Source organism: Meles meles, chromosome 12 (genome assembly GCF_922984935.1).
Source record: "Meles meles chromosome 12, mMelMel3.1 paternal haplotype, whole genome shotgun sequence".
Classification (NCBI taxonomy): domain Eukaryota; kingdom Metazoa; phylum Chordata; class Mammalia; order Carnivora; family Mustelidae; genus Meles; species Meles meles.
In genome coordinates, this window is record NC_060077.1 from 82,239,164 (window position 1) to 82,258,958 (window position 19,795).

The 19,795-nt window shown below is 47.6% G+C and overlaps 1 protein-coding gene across 4 annotated transcripts in view; it reads left to right on the top strand.

The window, feature by feature from the left end:
* Nucleotides 1–18,082, top strand: part of TNFRSF11A (TNF receptor superfamily member 11a) — a 54,135-nt gene extending 36,053 nt beyond the window's left edge. For 3 of the 4 annotated variants that reach the window (XM_046025666.1, XM_046025668.1, XM_046025669.1), the window contains 3 exons: nt 1,358–1,410; nt 2,762–3,533; nt 15,813–18,082. In XM_046025666.1, coding sequence (XP_045881622.1) covers nt 1,358–1,410; nt 2,762–3,533; nt 15,813–16,159 — 1,172 coding nt within the window. In that variant the 3' untranslated portion in view covers nt 16,160–18,082. The remainder of the gene's footprint in view (nt 1–1,357; nt 1,411–2,761; nt 3,534–15,812) is intronic. The other variant, XM_046025667.1, reaches the window with a different exon arrangement.
* The last annotated feature ends 1,713 nt before the right edge of the window (nt 18,083–19,795 follow it).

Below are 19,795 nucleotides of genomic sequence, written 5' to 3' on the forward strand. Positions count from 1 at the left end.
CTAGAGAAAGGAAGCAAGAATAGTAACAAAGATGATAACAACAGCTGACGTATATCGAACATTTATTCTGTACCAGCCCCACTTAATGTACTCAGGAAATCACAGCAGCCCCACGAGGCAGGCACTGCTCTCTCCCCTTTCATGATGGAAGAAACGGAGACTCAGAGAAATGACATGAGCCGGGCAAGGTCAGGGGATACGGGTCGTCAGCTGGGACCGTGACCTGATTATCTTCTGGAGCATGGACAGCCTCTTGCTTCCATGTTTACAGTGAATTCAGCATCCAATAGTCAGTGGAAGAGGGGGAAACTTCTATGTTTGTAGAACATTAATTCATAGATTTTTTTTTTCAGTTCGTAGATTTGACTTTTTTTAAAGTTTCATCACTTCTGCTTTTTTTTTTTTTAAGATTTTATTTACTTATGTATTTGAGAGAGCGAGCATGAGCAGAGAGGAGGCAGATGGAGAAGCAGGCTCCCCGCTGAGCAGGGCGCCCCCCCTGGGGCTCAGTCCCAGGACTAGGAGATCATGACCCGAGCCCAAGGCCGCCGCTTAAACCGACTAAGCCACCCAAACGCCCTCATCACTTCTGTTTTTAAAAGTTAATGGAGGGGCGCCTGGGTGGCTCAGTGGTTAGGGCCGCTGCCTTCGGCTCAGGTCGTGATCTCAGGGTCCTGGGATCGAGTCCCGCATCGGGCTCTCTGCTCAGCAGCAAGCCTGCTTCCCTCTCTCTCTGCCTGCCTCTCTGCCTACTTGTGGTCTCTCTCTGTCAAATAAGTAAAAAAAAAAAAAAAAAAAAAAAAAATCTTTAAAAAAAAGTTAATGGAGACGTGCATCGTGGATGCTACAGAACGTACTGTTTCTCCTGGGAAGCAACAGGGTATAGTGGAAAAGGATCTGGGCCACTCAGTGGGGTCTGACAGCCTTCCGGCCTGGGACTGCCTTCTTCCTTTGTTGTGCATGCGTACATCCGTGTGAGCCGGTTTCCGGGAAGGGCAGTGCCCTAGGCCTGTGTCTTCATCGTTCCCCCGCAGTGCCTAGGTCTGACCCCCTCTCCTAGTCACGGGAAGGTGGTGAAGGGAATGGGGATGTCTCCAGCTTGAGTGTGCCCGGAGGAATTCAGTGCAACAGTAGCAGAGGATACACTGCTTTCCGTAGATCAGAAAGTTCTGTTTGGGGAAGGAGGAGTCTTTGAATTGGTTGATTTTTCTTTTAAATGTTTTCACTCGCAGTTTTCACTCTCCCCGAAAGACTTGCAGAGGACTGTGTTTAAAGAAATATGGAGCTGGCATAGTGATCGATAATACTGAATTAGACGAAGTAATATGAAGTTCTTATCCTTACTTTGTTTTTCTAGCTAATTTGTGGCACTGGGTCAATGAGGCTTGCGGCCGCCTAAGTGGAAATAAGGTAAATTTAAATCTTAAGAGCCTCCTTAACACCCTTTTAATGGTTTAGGCTGATGTGGCTGTTATTAGTCAAACCTCGAGCCCCGCTGTAAACAGGGTCCTTCCTTGAGGGATGGAACCTCGAATCCCAGGACTGATCCCCCCCCCCCGGCCAAAGCCCAAGTGGGTGCCCGTGGTAAATGCTCTTTTCTTTGCATTTCCTTCCCCCATCATCTCTGTGAGCATGCATCATTTATGTTGTTGTTCCAGCGCCAGTCTTGATTGCCTAGGACAGGTGCCAAGGAGGAAGGAGCTGCCATTTCCCTCTACTCTTTAGTTATTTTGGTAACGTTTCATTTTGATATAATCAAAATTATAGAAAAGCAGTGAGAGTAGTAAAAAAAAAAAAAACAACAACAACCCAACCTCCCACACACCCTAAACTCAGACCCACCAACTGCTTACACTATCACAGTGCATTATCACTTGCTATCTGTAAGTGCGTATGTGTGTGTTTTTATTCAGGGACTATTTTAAAGTGAATGACAGACATCACGCTCCTATACCCTTAAATATTTCAGTGTGGATTTCTTGAGAAAAAGCACATTCTCTTATATAACCATAGTACAATTATCAAAATCAAGATATTTAATCATGACACAAACTATTATCTGATCCACATGTGGTATTAAAAATGTCTTTGATTATCCCATCATGTTCACAGATCTATTGTCTGCTGTATAAAGATATATACCGCAGACAATAGATATATTTAAATATATATTTAAATATATAAAATTTAAAATATAAATTTTAAACCATGAGGTCATCCTGATTCTTCCAGGTCCAGTCCCAGCACCACAGGATTCATTCGGTCTCTCCCTTACCTGGATTTGAATCTTCCTTCTCCAACAGGATGAAGCCTGATTCCAGTTATTCTCAATATATTCACTCGATTCCTCAATGCCAGAATACACAGAAAGTAGTTTCAGGATGTTTGAACTGTACTACAGAAAAAAATAAAACTGTCAATTAGAGTTCCTTTTTTGTTTACAGTATTTTTTTAAATTTAGATTGAATATATGGACAAAATACTGTGTTGTAAAGTTACTTGAGTTAGGTCTTTGCTTTGCTTCAGTGTGAACACGCTGTTGGTTTGAAATGCAGTTTGATTCTCTGCTTCCCATATTCTATTTCAGAGTTCTCCCTGACTCTGTGATCTTAAATAACACAAATAAAGTGCCATAAGGAGGGTTCCATCTATACTTGTTGTGGTGGAAATAATTACCCTAAACCATCTCCAGCCATGTTTAGCAGAAGCATGTTCTGATAACTCTGGGTATTAATACTTCTGCCTTCTGAATTTACATCAGCAGGAGTCCTCAGGCAACAATTTCAGCAGCACTCCAATGGAGGCCTCTAGTCAGCGTGAAGTTTGTGATGGTGTCTTACTGCTGACTCTGGAAGAGAAGATGTTCTCTGAAGATATGTGCTGTCCCGACAGTGGCGGTCTCTGTGCGGGGGCGTGTGCAGGCGTCGGGCCTGGTGCGCAAGGCCAGGAGGCCGGGATGCTCACCCTGGTCAGCGAGATCGAGGGGGACCCCTTCCGGCAGATTCCCACGGAAGACGAGTATGTGGACAGGCCCTCCCAGACCCCAGACTCTTCTTCGCTGTTCCTCACTCAGCCTGGGAGCAAGTCCACCCCGCCTTTCCCCGAGCCCCTGGAGGTGGGGGAGAATGACAGTTTAAGCCAGTGCTTCACTGGGACAGACAGCCTGGCCGATTCTGAGAGCAGCCACTTCGCAGAACCCCTGGGCAGGACTGATTGGACTCCCACGGCCTCCGAAAAGTACTTGCAAAAAGAAGTGGAGGGCGGCCACTGCCCCCACTGGGCAGCCAGCTCCAGCTCGGCCGATGGCTGCGCAAACTGCGGAAACCCTCCCGGTGAGGCCCGGCACCCGCTCCTGGCTTCCGCGAGCAGCGGACCCTGGCCCCAGTGTGCCTACGGCATGGGCCTCCCGCCCGAGGAGGACGCCGCGGACCGGGCCGCCCAGCCCGCCGACGGGGCCGACACCAGGCTTCCCGGCGCAGCGAGGGGAGGCCCCGGGTCCGGAAGCGCCTCCGGTGACCCGCCACCTGCCTCTGGTAAGTGATGCTCCTGGTGTGTCTCTCGCTTCGGAGACAAGAGGCCTGTCCCTGGGGCAGCGTCTGGAGGGCGGTGTCCCAGACCATCTGGGGAAGGATGCAAGCACGGGGAAGATTCCCTGGAACCTTTTCTTCTGATAGGCCTCTTGGCAGGGTGGGTTTTGATTCACTGTGGAGTCTGTGGACTGTGACCCTGCCCCACCCCGGGGGGTGTCTCTTCACTTCCCCGTGCCCAGCACCCAACCTCTGCCCAGCACCCACCCTCCGCTGCCCCGTGCCCCGCGCCTAGCACCCACCCTCTCCTTGCCGGTGCCCCGCGCCCAGCGCCCACTCTCCAAAGGCAGGGTGGATGTCGGGGTTGGCTGACATTGAGGTGTTCCCTCAAATCGCTGGGGTTTGGTGTTGTTTTTAAAGCAGCCGCTACCTCAGATCTCCGCTGAGAAAGCCTTTATGATGGTCAGGGGGACAAACAGCATTGTTCCGTTAATCCTTAATTAATTAGTTTTTATTCAGAGTAGCTTGTGGGTTCTGTACCAAATTAGCGATGCGGTAAAACTGTCCTCGAATGCTTTGTAGGCGAGGCCCCTTTCACAAGCCGTGCGCAGTACATGTAGGGAACCAGGACGATTATTTTGCAACTGAAAATCGTGGTAGAGGTTTATCACTACTGTGCCGCTTGGGCATGAATAACCCACCAGTTATAATAGTAGAACTTTTTTCCCCCGCACAAGGGTAAAACACCATCTGCTTTATGTTGTAGCTAGAAGGAACTCTGCCGCCGATGGTGAGGGCTCCGGGGACTGTTTACCACACGGGGGCTCGGGGATCTCTTGGAGAATCTTCTGACAGCTACAGACACTCGCTCCAGAAAAACGAATATATGGGTATATGCTATTTAAGGGGCTTCACAGAATCCTCCCACCCTCAAAGAGAAAAAAGGAAAAGAGCCCATTTGCGGACCTCCTTTATCCTGGGATGCCTTCTCTTTTTCGCTTCTGCCTCTTTCTTTAGGCAGCAAGTAGTGCGGGCAGCTGCTGTTTGAATTATTTTATGACCCAGGGGTAGCTGGATTCTGCCCTGAACGGAGACTCTCCTGCCTCGTGTTGATGATGGCTCCTGGCTTCTTTGGCAGAACAATGTACTTTCATCGGTCTCCCAGGCTTGGTGGTCTTGCTGCAACTGTACGAATTCACTGATGTGTTAATACTATAACATCAGTTCTCAGTCAGGCTGAAAGGAGGAGAAACATTTGGGGATTTTTTTTTTTTCAAAGAACTGATTTGTTTGTTTGTTTTTTCCCTTTTGAAGACCTCCACCTTAAGATTTAAAGGAATTTCCGTAACTAGAATTTTGGTCCTCCTGTTCCTTTGTATAATTCAGTTTCTTCTTTCCGTGGTTGATTTTCTATCTGTTGGTCATAGAGACATACAGAATGCAGGTTTTGGGGGCTGGGGGCGTGGGGAGGCCAGAGCTGAGTGTGGCAGTGACCGTGTCCTGGTACCATGGCCAGGGGCAGACCAGTTCTGCAGGGAGTGACACGAGGAAGGTGATGTTAGCCACTATGTGAACATCGTCACCAGCTGCTGGAAGAAAAGAGTTGCCCGAATTTAAAGAGATATTTTTCCCCCTTAGTGTCATGCAGCTAAAAGCCAGATCTGTGGTCTCCTAGGAAGAGTTAAAACAGTGCCCTAGTCTGGTTTTCATTACCGTTTCTTTCTCCGGCACTAAACAGCCAGGCATGGAGGAAAGGAGGGGGGAAAGTGTGTCATCAACTAAATGGTGTTAATTTGCAGAAAGTTTACACTGCTTTCTCTCTCCTTCGTCTGGTGCTTAGCCATGCAAAACATCCGTGGAGAGTCTGCCTGCGGATGCCAGCAAGAGGGCCAAACTCATTCTCGCCTGAGGAGAAGCAGCGGCCAGATTGATTTTTTAAGCTGTGCTGTTCTCTCCATAATTACTTCTACATGAACAGGCCTTCTGGTTTCTGGTCAAAATAGCACTTTCTCATTATTGCTTTTTTTTTTTTTTTAAGAGTGTCATTATTTATGTTCTATAAAATCTGTGAAAGATCGTGGAGCTTGGGTGACAGATGAGAGGGAGCCTAATCCTGTTTGATCTCCTGAAAGCCACTGGAGGTGGCCTTTTTTCTTGGGTTTTAGATTTTTGTTTGTAGGTTATTTAAACACACACACAACCAGATCAAGCGGTTTCTGAGAAAATGACATGACTGGGCACTTCCTCGGTAGGGAAGAGTAGCTCCTGGGCTCTCAGCCTCCCTTTGAAGAGAATGGTGGTTCTTCAAACAGTTCTACAAGGGTAACTTTTAAAAATAATATCCGCTGTTAAAGCTATTCCAGCAATGTTATAACCTTCCAAGAACAGTGAGAATTATGCGAAGACCAATAAGGGGAAAACGTGTTGGGTTATGTCTCATTTCCGAATTTACAGCTTACATTACTGTCCTGAGGACATGATGGCGGCCACCTTGGTTATAAATCCTTTCACCTAGAGTTTGGAGAATTCTCACTGTACCCAGAAAAGTAGTTCCTGGGAGAGAAAGAATCACTTCTTACAACCAACGTGTCTGTAGCGGTCAGGGACTTGCTTTTGGCTCCTGAAACCACTTTCTTGCGTTGGCCACTTCTGAGCTGAAAGCAGGTGTTTATTTACGGGGTCCACAGCGGTTGGCAATGAACAGCAGCTGCCTATTTGTTTTTCTATCACATCTTTACTGAGGGTCTGCTGAGCCCTGGAGACTGGGGAAACCCGCAAAACAAGTACAGATTGAGGTCAGGGAATTGACAACTGAAGAAAGCAGTAACTGGAGACAGCAAGGCCTTGGACAGTCTGCTGCCCCTTCCCCTCAGCCTAGCACCCCCGCCTCCCCACTTCCCCGCCCAGCCCCGCCTGTCACCCCACCCCCTCGGCCTGCTCTCTCCTCCCATCCCCCCACCTAAGTTTTGGCCAGAGCCAGCCCCTTTTCCTACAGTCCTCTCTCACTTGCCTCTTCTGCTCTTTCATGTGTTTCTGCTTGTGTGAACCCCCTTGTCCCCACACTGTCCCCTTTCCCAGAGCGCCCACTCCTCCTGTCCTTCAAGTCCCTGCTCCAGGGCTACCTCTGAACCAGGGCGGGCAGGTGCGCTGGCTGCGCGAGCACCCTCTCCCCCACTTCTGTGCGCTTTCTGTCTTTCTCACTGAGCCCTGCCGGCGCACGCCTTTATCAACAAGGGGACTCTGGGTAGCACACCATTCAGTAGGAATTTCCGGGACCTTCGCCACACCTGATCTTTCCAGTGTCTCCAAGGCAGCTTAGTCACAGGGTGTGAAGCTCATTCATTCAGCGAGTCATGGGTAACTAGAGGAACAGGAGACCATACCTCCGTGTCTGTTCCCTAAGCTTACTCTCCCACATCTTCAGTCTGTCCTGGGAGCTGGAGGCCAAGCAGGGGATGGAAGGACTGGCATGAGCTCTCCTGGACGGACCTCAGTCTCCTGGGTAGAGGAGGCAAGGTGAGCTTGTTCATGCAAAAGGCAGTGACTCACCAGGACTGATTCCTGGGAGCCCAGGGCACTGGCGGTTGAAAGGCACTGCCTGACCCCGTGTCTCCCTAGCCTCGGTCTCCCATCCGAAGTAACTATTGGACCTTCCATTTCCATCCTGAAAAGACAAAGGTTCTCCTACCTTAATTTTCTTCTCTTTCCCTCCCCAACCCCCAAGCAATAGACAGTGCTCTATCTACTTCTAACTTCCTTTTCTTTCTTGTTGGAATGCCATCCACGAGCTTGTGTTTTGCTTTTCGCTAAGTACTGTAAGGGCAAGTATTATCTCATTGACTCTATAAGTTGAAAATGATATTTTATTATTTGGTTGTTTGGCAATATTCATTGGTACTGAAAGTCTGCATTCTTTCAAAATATATGAAGAAATGTGTTTACTGTATACTTTAATTCAGTCCTGCTTGCTTTCTCTCTGTTCTAATGGGGCTCGCTTTGGAAGAGTTTCATTCGTAAGCCATTCTAAGTAACTTTCAAGCATGATTCAGAATGGAACTATTAAATACTTCTTCCCTTCCCTTATCATCATATACTCCGTTTCTTCCAAATGCCTAAAACAGCACTTGCATTTCCATAAAAAGGAAAATCACATGAGAAGCATATGGGTTAAATATAAAATAAGTTTTTAAAAAATTCCAAAAGAACTCAGTGTAGCCTGGGTAGTTTGAGTGTATTTGTGTATATTTTTAGTTCTGTTCCTTGGGAGAAAAATCTACATGACAATTGGGTGGTATTATTTGCTATAGTTCTTGTGATTTAATATTCAGATGTTATGCATTTTAAACAACATAATAAGCTTTGGGGAAGAAGAGTGTGTATTACCTTGCTTAAAAATGTGAATTCTCTCAGAGAGTAGTTCTTTTTTTTTTAATATTTTATTTATTTGACAGAGAGAAATCACAAGTAGGCAGAGAGGCAGGCAGAGAGAGAGGAGGAAGCAGGCTCCCTGCGGAGCAGAGAGCCCGATGTGGGGCTCGATCCCAGGACCCTGGGATCATGACTGAGCCGAAGGCAGAGGCTTTAACCCACTGAGCCATCCAGGCGCCCCGACAGAGAGTAGTTCTTAAAATGAAGCTTGTTTTCTCTGTGCGAGAAAGAGAGACTCCATGGAGGGAGGGGCCATGTCAAGGAGGGACTTAGCCAAGTGCAAACCTCTTTCCGATTAGGATGGGACACTTCATTTGTCCATTGTTTCTGTTGATGTCAATGCTGTTTTTAACCGTCTCGAGTTACCTGAAAAATGTGCTAGTTAAGTTCCAGTAAGTATTAATGTAAACCCAACCGACTCATTTTAAATGTTAGAAATTCTTCAGAATTTCTAATTTCATAAGAATCCTCGTGTCATTCTGGCTCTCAAATCCCACTTTGAGGTAGCTTCGAATACAATTCCCAGTCACCTTGTCTTGAGAGACGAGGAGACGCCGCTCACCCGATCCTCTGCCTGTGCGGCCCGCTCCTTATCCTACCGCTCTGCTGCGGTTACCTCGATGCCATCGATACGGATTTCCTCTGTTCGCTGTGTGTCGGAGACCCTCCAGTGTGCCACAGAATAAGGGTCTGGGAGAGCTGACTACTCTGGCTGAGTGAGGGGCTGTGGCCAGGCCAGGCCCAGAAGTTTCCATGGGCAGGGACGCTAAGGTCTGTGGGAGTGATGCCTACCTTGGCCTGTGAGTCCCCTGCCTTCCCCCTGCTGTCTCCAGGAGGTACTATCTTCACTATCCCCGGCTCTTTTGTGAGGAAAGTTCTTTCCTTCATATACCTCCAACCCCATCTTTTTCCTCAAGTGGCAGTAAAGTTAAAATCAATGCCAGGGGCAGCCTACCAGGGGAAAGGTGTCAGAAGGGCAGCCGAGGAAGGGAAGGAAAGGGGGAGTGATGGGCTTTGCCTTGTCCTCCTGGAGGCTGACTAAAAGTCTCAGGCCTTTGTAAGGCATCTTGAATAGACCTCATCTACACCTTCCTTCCCTTCTCATATTTCCCCTTACCAGCTGCCAACAAGGGCTGGGCCCCTCCCCAACTGCAGAACAATCCAGGGCTTCCTTGGCCCTCAGTGGAAAGAGTTACCCCTTTGGGGCAGATATCAACTACAGAAGCCATCCAGCCGTGCCCAAAAGGAGGGCCCCACAGTGCCTGCACGATCATGTAGCTTGCTGACACGGGGACCCGCTGACTTGTCCTCTCCAGTCTGCTTGCCTAACACTATAACACCTTTTTGTCCTAAAAGCTAGAAAGCTTCAGAAGGAATTACTTGCTATTGAGAAGGACAGTTCCAGACTGAGGTGTGTACAGGAGAAGGCTATTACCGACTCATTCTAAACCTTGATCCACGCCCATGCCACAGGCAAGTCATCGCTGACTTGTGTGAGGAGAGGCGAGACCACCGGCTTTAGGGCAGAACCATATGATGAGGGTTCAAACCAGTGACAGTCATAATGATGAATTAGTTTGGCAAAGAAAACCAAAGTTGCTTGGATTTCTGGAGGAAAATGCCCTCTTGGTCTTCAAGACATGTTGAGATCCTCCAACAAGACACACATGGAAAAATAACATTACTGCCCAGCACATTCCTCCCATCTCTTTCCCTGGGAGTCCCACCTGCCAGGAGAAGCAACAGCATCAGCGCACCTGCGCCTCGTTGTCAGCGGTTCCCCAGCGTTTTCAAACCCATCACCTCATTTGACCCCTACACCATCCTGTGGGCATTCATTCATTTATTCATTCTTTTTTAAAAAAAAAAAAAGATTTTATTTATTTATTTGACAGAGAGAGATCACAAGTAGACAGAGAGGCAGGCAGAGAGAGAGAGAGAGAGGGAAGCAGGCTCGCCGCTGAGCAGAGAGCCCGATGTCATTCATTCATTCTTTCATTTAACAGGTGTTGCGTGCTGCTCTGTGTGGCCGCACCTGCCAGGCTAACAGGGCTTGCAACTTGATCCTCATTTCACAAGCAAGCAGGCCGACATCTGGAGAGGTTGTGAGATGGCTTGTCCCAAATCCCACGGCTAGAGCGGGCTGAGCAGGACCAGACCAGAGCTTCCAGACCCCTGCTCTCTCCTCTGTCCCTCCCCACTTACCCTCCTGGACTTGGACAGCCGCTGAAACCTCATCCCTTTAGTCAGCATTGAGCGCTTCAGAGACCACAACACTAGGACGACCTTGACGTTATTAGATGACTGGCGGACGAGTCTGCATTAGGACAAGCCTTGAAAAAAGAAGGCTCTTTGACAGTTTCCCTTCTTAAGGCAGTGGCGGAGAGTGGAGGGGGGGAAAGAAGTCAGCCTGGAATGCCCCCATGCGAAGTAGCCGGGAGCTGGTGTTGGCAATGCAGCCAGCCCGGCGTGGGGGAGCACTCAGTAAATTCTGGGTTGGGAGCACTCACACCTAACAAATACCCAGGCCCTTCTGCTCCCACTTGGCGATGGCCGTGCTTACTAAATCCAGGGGTGTTCCCTGCCCCGGGACTGTGAGCTGATCCTATTGAAACTGGTGAGCTGGGAAAAACAAGTGAGTTTGAAAAGCATGAGGACTGTTTCTGTGAAAACCGTTCAGTGCTTCTGGGCTATTCAAAGAGTGAATCCAAGATCTGTTTGCTGTGGAAGCTGAGGTGGGTGAGACAACTGTGAACATTGAGGGAAGACAGCTCTAGAAGGATTCTGCACTCAGACTGCTTGGCAGGTGGCTTGGTTCTCATTGCACTCTAAAGAAACCAAAACGCGAGGCTGTACGCAAAGCGTCAGAGGTAGCATTGATACCATCACTAGACTTTTTCTCAAAGGGACGAGCCTCAGTGCTACACCAGAAAGTCGGTGTCAGGTGTTTCCACAGCAAATAACGAGTGGCTTGGGCATCAGGGAACTATATCAAAGGATCCACGTTTCAGTGGCGCCGGTAGATAGCCTCTGCGACTCGGCGTCTTCCCAAACCTCGAGTTCTGTATCGGTACAGAAAGTCAGAGTCACAAACACTTCTGCAATACTGAAAGATCTCCAACTTAGAAGAGGTTACCTCCAAAATGAGTCACACTAAATTAAAGCATCGATGTGGGGGAAGACCCCAGAGCAACAGTCCTAAGAGCTGCCGGCCACTCAGTACCCGCTACATCATTTCTAGAGCCCAGTGAGAGATGAGAACACGAGGTGTCCATGTGCAGAAATTGGTAAGTCCACGATGATGACGGCAGAGCATTAAATCAAGCACGGCCTTTGGAGGGTAGGGCACCACTAACCACACGGGTCACGTGCCCCTGAAGACGGCTCTGCTGCCACTTACTGTCATTGGCAGATCAGTAGAACTTTTTAAGGAACTCCAGTCTGTGTCAGTTTACTACTCTCATAAAAGTCAGCATGGACGGAATGCACTTGGACTTAATCAAAGGAGGTTTTTGTCATTAATTGTACCTTGAGTTTAAAAAAAAAAAAAATGTGAAAAATAAAATTGCTTTTTTTTTTTTAAAGATTTTATTTATTTGACAGAGAGAGAGAAAGATCACAAGTAGGCAGAGAGGCAGGCAGAGAGGAGGAAGCAGGCTCCCCGCTGAGCAGAGAGCCCAATGCGGGGCTCGATCCCAGGACCCTGAGATCATGACCTGAACCGAAGGCAGAGGCTTAACCCACTGAGCCACGCAGGTGCCCCAAAACAATAAAATTGCTTTAGAATCTTATACTCCTTCTAGATACCTTTTCTTTACATCCTAATTGTCAGGAATTTAAAGGGCTTGTTCTTGTCCATCCCCGCCATTCTGTCTCTACCCTAGCCTCAAAAGAATATTCTTGATCCAGTCTGAGTCAAAGGATTCTGAAATGTTTAAATATATCTCAGGTGAAAAGTTTTGAGTTCCATTTTAGATGAAAAAAAATATATAGATCCTATGGAATATATCAAAGATACTCTTGGCCATGAGGCAAATTGGCATGGGATGAAATTCTTTTTTTTTTTTAAGATTTTATTGATTTATTTGACAGAGATCACATTTAGGCAGAGAGAGAGGAAGTGAAGCAGGCTCCCCGCTGAGCAGAGAGCCCGATGTGGGGCTCGATCCCAGGACTCTGGGATCATGACCTGAGCCGAAGGCAGAGGCTTTAACCCCCTGAGCCACCCAGGTGCCCCAGCATGGGATGAAATTCTTAATGTGCATAATTAAACAGGATCTTGATGTGCAAGATGATAAGAAAACATGGGCTTTGACTTGAGCTTAGACAAACTGACGATTCTGGCCAGGAAGAAGGTCAGCAACAGTGGATTCATGAGGATGATTTCTTGGGAAATAAAAATTTAATTAAAACGAGGGAGAAATCGTATGTATCATGACATAAGTAGATAAATCTCCGTATGAAGAGGATGAAGAAGATGGGAGATTAAATTTAAAGCCATAAGCCAATCACATAGTGGCTAGCGGTGCCCCCTGTGTAGCTCTCCATTCTACTGAGACCCGCAGAACCAGCAGCCAGTGATGTTCTAATAACAGACTAGAGGAACTATAGGCAGAAAATCACACTTTTAAACAGCTTTTTAAATTGCTGCTTTTATTTTAAAAACATGGTATGTTTCAATTAGAATAGAACGTTGATGGTATCTTCATACTGTTGTTAATTTCTCACTTTGATGTCTGTTCACTAACTAGTGATCTCTCCACTGGGAAGACTTCAGTCACAGCGCTGTCTCCGCAGCCGCCACAGGAGAGGTCCTGGTATCAGCCCAGGGTCAGTAGTTGCTGAGTTACTTGGAGAAGTCATTTACAAGTCCCATATCTTGGGCATCTTTTTAAACATAAAACGCAAAACTTAACATTCACATGGATTATTTTTAGTAAAGGGCCATATGTGTTGGCTGATGATAGTTTGTTGTTGTTTTTTTTACATTAACCTCATGATCTTAACTTTCTCTCTGTCTTTAGTGTGGAAAGAGAAATCGTAGACATTTGCAAAGCAAATTTGAGTGCAAGATCCTTCTGCAGTTTTCATGTGTTTTCTTTTTCTCAACAGTTCTCTTGTCCGTGTCACCGTACCATTTCAGTCATTTGTGGATATCGTCTTTTGTTTTTTCGTCGAGTGACTGACTCACTTTTATTTGGGTCCTTGCACTCACTTGAGTTTTTACAGAAACACTTTCCCCCCTTTTATCACACTTACATCTTACCACGTTAGAAACTAGATAGTTAATTAGCTTTCCTAATGAGTTCACCTGGTGAAAACAGAACTGAGAACTAACTTGGTAACTGGTGGGAGAAAAAAGGCATAGACATACTAGAAAGTAGACCCTTAGTGTAGAGTTCATCATATGTTAGGAGCACTTGCTGATATATTCCAAAGGACGTGGAGTGATCCAGCTAGCCGGTGAATGGAAACACTAGCTGGCCTCCCCCATGTTGCTGGGGGTTTATTAGGCAAATAAATCCCCACCGCCATCTTGAAATATACCCCATTCAACTGCCTGTGACAGAAATAGCATGAGTCATAAATCTTTCCGATTTGTCGCTCGCACTTGAAATCTGTTTTCATTTAAAATCCTTGTAGTTCCCTGGGTCACTGGACCTTCATCTCAGCTCCTCTCAAGATACCTTGAGAGTGGGTGGAAGGAAGTCTCCCCCGTGGGATTTTCCTGTAGACTGTTGGTATTTTAGTCAAACCATCCAAAACTTGCCTTCCAAATTTGGGGGAAATCTCTTCGTGTGGAGTAGTGCTAGAAAGCTAATTTGTATAAATGATTACGAAGCTGGGTCACAGTAATTGAGAAAAAAAGATGAGGACGTTAACAGTGAGGAGCCATTTTGATGTTCCCCTCTTCTCCTCAGAATGAAAGATTCTGTTTTTCTTTTTTTTTCTTTGTTTATTTTCAGCGTAACAGTGTTCATTGTTTTTGCACCACACCCAGTGCTCCATGCAGTACGTGCCCTCCCTATTACCCACCACCTGGTTCCTCAACCTCCCCCCCCCCCCACCGCCCCTTCAAAACCCTCTGGTTCTTTTTCAGAGTCCATAGTCTCTCATGGTTCATCTCCCCTTCCAGTTTCCTCAACTCCCTCTCCTCTCCATCTCCCCATGTCCTCTGTGTTCTTTGTTATGCTCCACAAATAAGTGAGACCATATGATACTTGACTCTCTCTGCTTGACTTATTTCGCTCAGCATAATCTCTTCCAGCCCCGTCCATGTTGCTACAAAAGTTGGGTATTCATCCTTTCTGATGGAGGCATAATACTCCATTGTGTATATGGACCACATCTTCCTTATCCATTCATCCGTTGAAGGGCATCTTGGTTCTTTCCACAGTTTGGTGACCGTGGCCATTGCTGCAATAAACATTGGGGTACAGAAGGCTCTTCTTTTCACTACATCTGTATCTTTGGGGTAAATACCCAGCAGTGCAATTGCAGGGTCATAGGGAAGCTCTATTCTTAATTTCTTCAGGAATCTCCACACTGTTCTCCAAAGTGGCTGCACTAACTTGCATTCCCACCAACAGTGTAAGAGGGTTCCCCTTTCTCCACATTCTCTCCAACACACGTTGTTTCCTGTCTTGCTAATTTTGGCCATTCTAACTGGTGTCAGGTGGTATCTCAATGTTGTTTTAATTTCAATCTCCCTGATGGCTAGTGATGATGAACATTTTTTCATGTGTGTGATAGCCGTTTGTATGTCTTCATTGGAGAAGTGTCTGTTCATATCTTCTGCCCATTTTTTGATATGATTATCTGTTTTGTGTGTGTTGAGTTTGAGCAGTTCTTTATAGATCCTGGATATCAACCTTTTGTCTGTACTGTCATTTGCAAATATCTTCTCCCATTCCGTGGGTTGCCTTTTTGTTTTGTTGAGAAAGATTCTGTTTCTGATACTGAGTGTTGGGACATTTCTGCATCTGCTTGGTTTATAGCATTCATTTTCCCCCAGGGACATTTCTAGATACCAGTTTTTAAAATAGAAGAGTGGTAAGAGTAGCGACTTTCCTTGTTGAACTTTCTATTTGTTTCCCAAAAGGCTCACCAGTTAAAGACTGATCAAATCTAGTCACCCACAAAGAGGTGATGGTAGAACCCCATAGGGACAAAACACACCTCGGGGTTCAGAAGGAAAGAGTGATTTACAGGATTTCTTTTCTTCCACTTCAGTCTTATGAATCTCTTTTGTTCCAAGAGTTAAAGGTGTTAAGGAAATTGATTTAACCTCTGCTGAATACTGAGCCCGGGTGGACCCATGGCCCTCCAGGGCTGAACTGTTAGGGACCTCCGTGGAAGGTTCAGAGGTGTGACAGTCTGGTCACACGGAAGGCTGGGCTCCTGGGCTCCAGGGTCCTATCAAGCAACAGCCTTCCCCCCAGCAGCGCGTCCCCTCACTGATGCATCTGACCCAGCCAGGCCACTGGCTGTTTGCTGCCTGGGGATCTCCGCGCACACCTTTTCCCAGGTAACGGCCGCACCTGTTACAGCCTGACACCTGGTGTGCTCTCCTGCCGGTGTCGTGAGTCCCGCGTGGCAGACGACGCAACTGGAGCATGGCCCATAGTCTTGCTTCTCTTTCGCCTTCTCTCTCCCTCCTTCCTCAGCCGCAGTGGGCCTGGTGAGCGACACATGAAGGAACCGCTGCGAGTGTCCCTGCGCTTTGAGACGGTGTCGGCGAGGGGAGGCCGCTGCTGGACAGCCTGTTTCCTTGGGAAACTTCCCTCACAAGACCAAGTTCTCACCAAGAACCGATGACTCACCTTCTGCATGTTCTCTCTCCTTCTCCCCCTGCAGGAAATGTGACTGGAAACAGTAACTCCACGTTTATTTCCAGCGGGCAGGTGATGAACTTCAAGGGCGACATCATCGTGGTCTACGTCAGCCAGAACTCCCAGGAGGGCCCGGCGGGGCCCGGCAGCGGCGCGGGGGAGCCGGTGGGCCACCCGGTGCAGGAGGAGAGCTCGCCGCGCTGCGACTCGTTCGCCGGCCTCGGGCCGCGCTTCCCCGACCCGTGCGCCGGCCTGGACGCGCGCCCGAGCGGGGGGCTGCAGGAGCGCGGCGCCCCCGGGCCCGACAAGGCCTCGCGGCCCGTGCAGGAGCAGGGGGAGGCCGAGGCCGGCGCGGCAGGGGCGCGGCGCTGAGCACCCGGGGACCCGCAGCGGCTCTCGGCGCCCCTCAGAGCCGCCTTGCCTGGGGGTGGGCGCCGACCTGCGGACCTCCGACCCGTCCTCTGCGGGCACCACAGGGGCCGCGTCCTGGAGCCAGGCGCACCTGCCCCTGCGTGGGGACGGGGACGGGCTGGGAGTGGGGGCGCACCTGCGCCTGGGCGGGGCCTGGGACCGCGCGCACCTGCGCCCGGGCGGGGCGCGGCGGGGGGAGGAGGGGCCGGATCTGCTCCCCGGCGGCGCTCCCTCTCGGTACATCTGCATCAGATGACCTGACAGCCAGCGCCCACCGTACTCTGTAGAATCGGGCACTTTTGAAAAACCTGCATTTGTTATGAGCATTTACTGATACCCACTGATGACACAGGTACACGTCGCTCCACTTTTTACCTCCTTTCCGGGTTTTCGGTTTTCCTCCGTCCCCTCCTGTTCCCCATTATCATTCCATCATTAGTGTGTCTCTACGGCATATGTTTTAATGATTGTTCTCTTTGGGTCTGCTTCCCCCTCGTATTTGTATTTCATTTCCGTAACATTTTCTTCATACGCTTCCCCCTTTGGTTTTTACTCTGTAAGGGTTTTCTTGAACATTCTCCTAAGGGTGCTGGTCTTCCTTACATATTTTTTGCACCCTTCTTGAAAGGTTGCCCGGGTTTTGGTGATGGGTTAGGGGGGCAGGGAGGTCTGTACTAAGCACTTTTGGTGAAAAGGCCAGGACCATGACGCCTAGAGGGAGGCCCAGGGAGCAAATGGAAGGGCTTTTCATTTTCGAAAAACTTTTTCTGTCCTCATTTTTTTTTTAAAGAAAGGAAAAAGGGAAACCTTACTTTTCCCCTGAATGTTTCTAAGTTTCTGTCAATCTGCAGGCAGAACTAAGTCCTAATGTGTCCTTTCCCTCACCCCCAAATGGCTCATCCCTGAGGTGAATGTATTTACTCGTTCCAGCAGAGGCAATCACGTACTTTGGTAACTAACTTTCTAAAATCCAAGTTGGTGCAGCTTGGCATTCTTATTCTTGATGTCTCTCTCATAAACACATGGGAAGTGAATAGGACACGGACTAGCCTGAGTGCAGGGTGACAAGCAGCTGCCAGGAAAGTTCAGGAAAAAAGGGATGGGGCACCTGGGTGGTTCAGTCAGTTACGTATCCCACCCTTGGTTCCCACTCAGGTCATGATCTCAGGGTCTCCAACTCTGCTTGAGATTTCCTCTCTCCCTCTGCCCCTCTCCTGCTCTCTCTTAAAGAAATAAATAAATAAAATCTTTTTAAAAAAGAAAGAGGGATAAAGCCAACATGTTAATTTGCATTTTCTTTTTCTAGGTGAGAACCACTTAACTGTGTTTAGGCAATAGGCCCTATTTTCTTCCTAAATAATTGTGTATCTGTAATTTAGTCTTGTAGAAACGGAAAACATTTCTGCTATTTTTCAGAGCATCTTGTTTAAAAACCAAATCCTCATATTGTGAATTTAAGAAAACTTATCACAGAGATCAGCCCTCTTGTGAGGAAACACACAGCATGCGTCAGATTAAAAGGAAGCACCTGACTTCTTCCATCTGTTGTGGTCAGTGAGTATTCTCATATACCAAAGAAAAGTTAAAATACCTAAACATATTAAATTAATTTTGTGGCTCTGGTAGGTTTTAAGAGTGCTAATAGTGGTCAGTGTCCAGACTTAAATGGCCACAGGTGCCCGGATGAAGGAATGACCTTTGGTCACTGATTTCTTCCTCCTGGTAGCAGATCTCTTGGAAATGCTGAAATAATAGTGATTATGCAGTTTTGTGTGTGTGTGTGTGTGTTTTGAGAGAGAGAGAAAGTGAGAATGATTGGGGGAGCAGGGCAGAGGGAGAGGGAACGAGAATCTCAAGCAGGCTCCAGGCCCACCGCGGAGCCCAATGTGGAGCTCAATCTCACCACCCTGAGATCATGACCTGAGCTGAAATCAAGAGTCAGACAGATGCTTAACAGACTGAGCTGCCCAGGTGCCCCTCAATTATAATTTTTTAAAAGATTTTATTTATTTATTTGTCAGAGAGAGTGAGAGAAAGAGAGAGAGCACAAGCAGAGAGGCAGGCAGAGGCAGAGAGAAAAGCAGGCTCCCCGCTGAGAAAGGAGCCCCGTGCAGAACTCAATCCCAGGACCCTGGGATCATGACCTGAGCCGAAGGCAGCCGCTTAACTGACTGAGCCACCCAGGCATCCCTCAATTATAATTTTTAATGGAGAAGCCAAGGGTGGCTCTCTAATTTATGGGACTCCTTAGCTTACGTAAAAAGCTGCAGGAAGTAACTGCATTGCGGGGATGATTAGTTTGTGGGAATCTACCGTTTGTTCTGCCCATTTAGTTAACATCCTTCCAAAAAGACATGTCATAAAAATGGAAGAAACCATTATACCTTTTGATATGGAGTGTGTTTAACGGGCAAAATATGGTTCGCAGAGTAGAATGCTAAGCTAAAGACCCGAGTTTCTACTGTGACTATCATCATCTCATGGATCCTATTTTCACGTTTCTGTACTTTCCTATTTCTTTTTGTAAAAAGCACTAGCGATCATTTTTGACACTTTCCTTACCCAGAGGTAACAAAAGGATGCTACAGTGAATGTTTAAGTATCTTGAGCTCCTTAAATAAAAGGTGCTAAATAAACACATTTAAGAATCTACCTTCAGAAAAAGGTAGTATTCTTTCCCACCCTGATCCCTACAGTCGATATTGATCCAAAGACAATTAAGTGGTAGAAATGTATGGCAAATAGAAGTCTGTGTCTATGTATTACAGAGACGTATATGACAGATGTAAACAGAATAAAATGAAGACAATAATGAAAAATTGTTTGGGGAATGTGATAAAGAGATTATTAAACTCAGAGTTCACCATACAAAAAAATTTTTTTTCATGGTTGCTTGAACAGGGCTCTCTGCAAAATAATTGATGTGAGTTATTTCTGCTCTCTGTGGTCTGCTGTGGCGTCAGATGTTGGTTATATTGTTTCTTTTCGGTGGAACCCTCAGCAACAGAGCTGGGACAGAAAAGGCTTTGCTTTGACGATATATCTACTGTTGATCTCCTAAGAAAATTCTTTAAAATACAGGTTGGCTGTGCAGTGAAAGAGTGGAAAGCGAAGTGGAGTATAGGGTCTCCTCCCCACATTTGCCTCCACTACCCGGAGAAGGCAGAATGCCTTTCTCTCTCTACCTGTAAGTGCAAAGAACAATTTGAATGTGATGTCCTGGAACCTTCCTGTGGTAGGAGGAAGGGGTTTCTGCTCTGTACCAAGCACCCCAAAACATAGTGGCTTAAAGCAACCACCATTTATTCTGTGGGTTGGTCCCACTTGGGTGGTTCTTCAGGCCTGGGTGAGCCTGGTAAGGCTTGCTTACCCATGTGCAGGCTGGCTGGCCGGGGTTAGCGGGGCCAGACTGAGCTCCCCGTGTGCTCCCTCAGCTTCCCAGCGAGCTAGTCTGGCCTTGCTCTCTGGTGGTGGCAGGTTTCTGAGAGAGCAAGCATCCCAGTGCTCGAACTGGAATGCTGTGACTTCTGCCACACTCTGTTGGCCAGAGCAAGACACAGGGGCAGCTCACGTTCAGGAGTTGGGGGAGACAGAGCC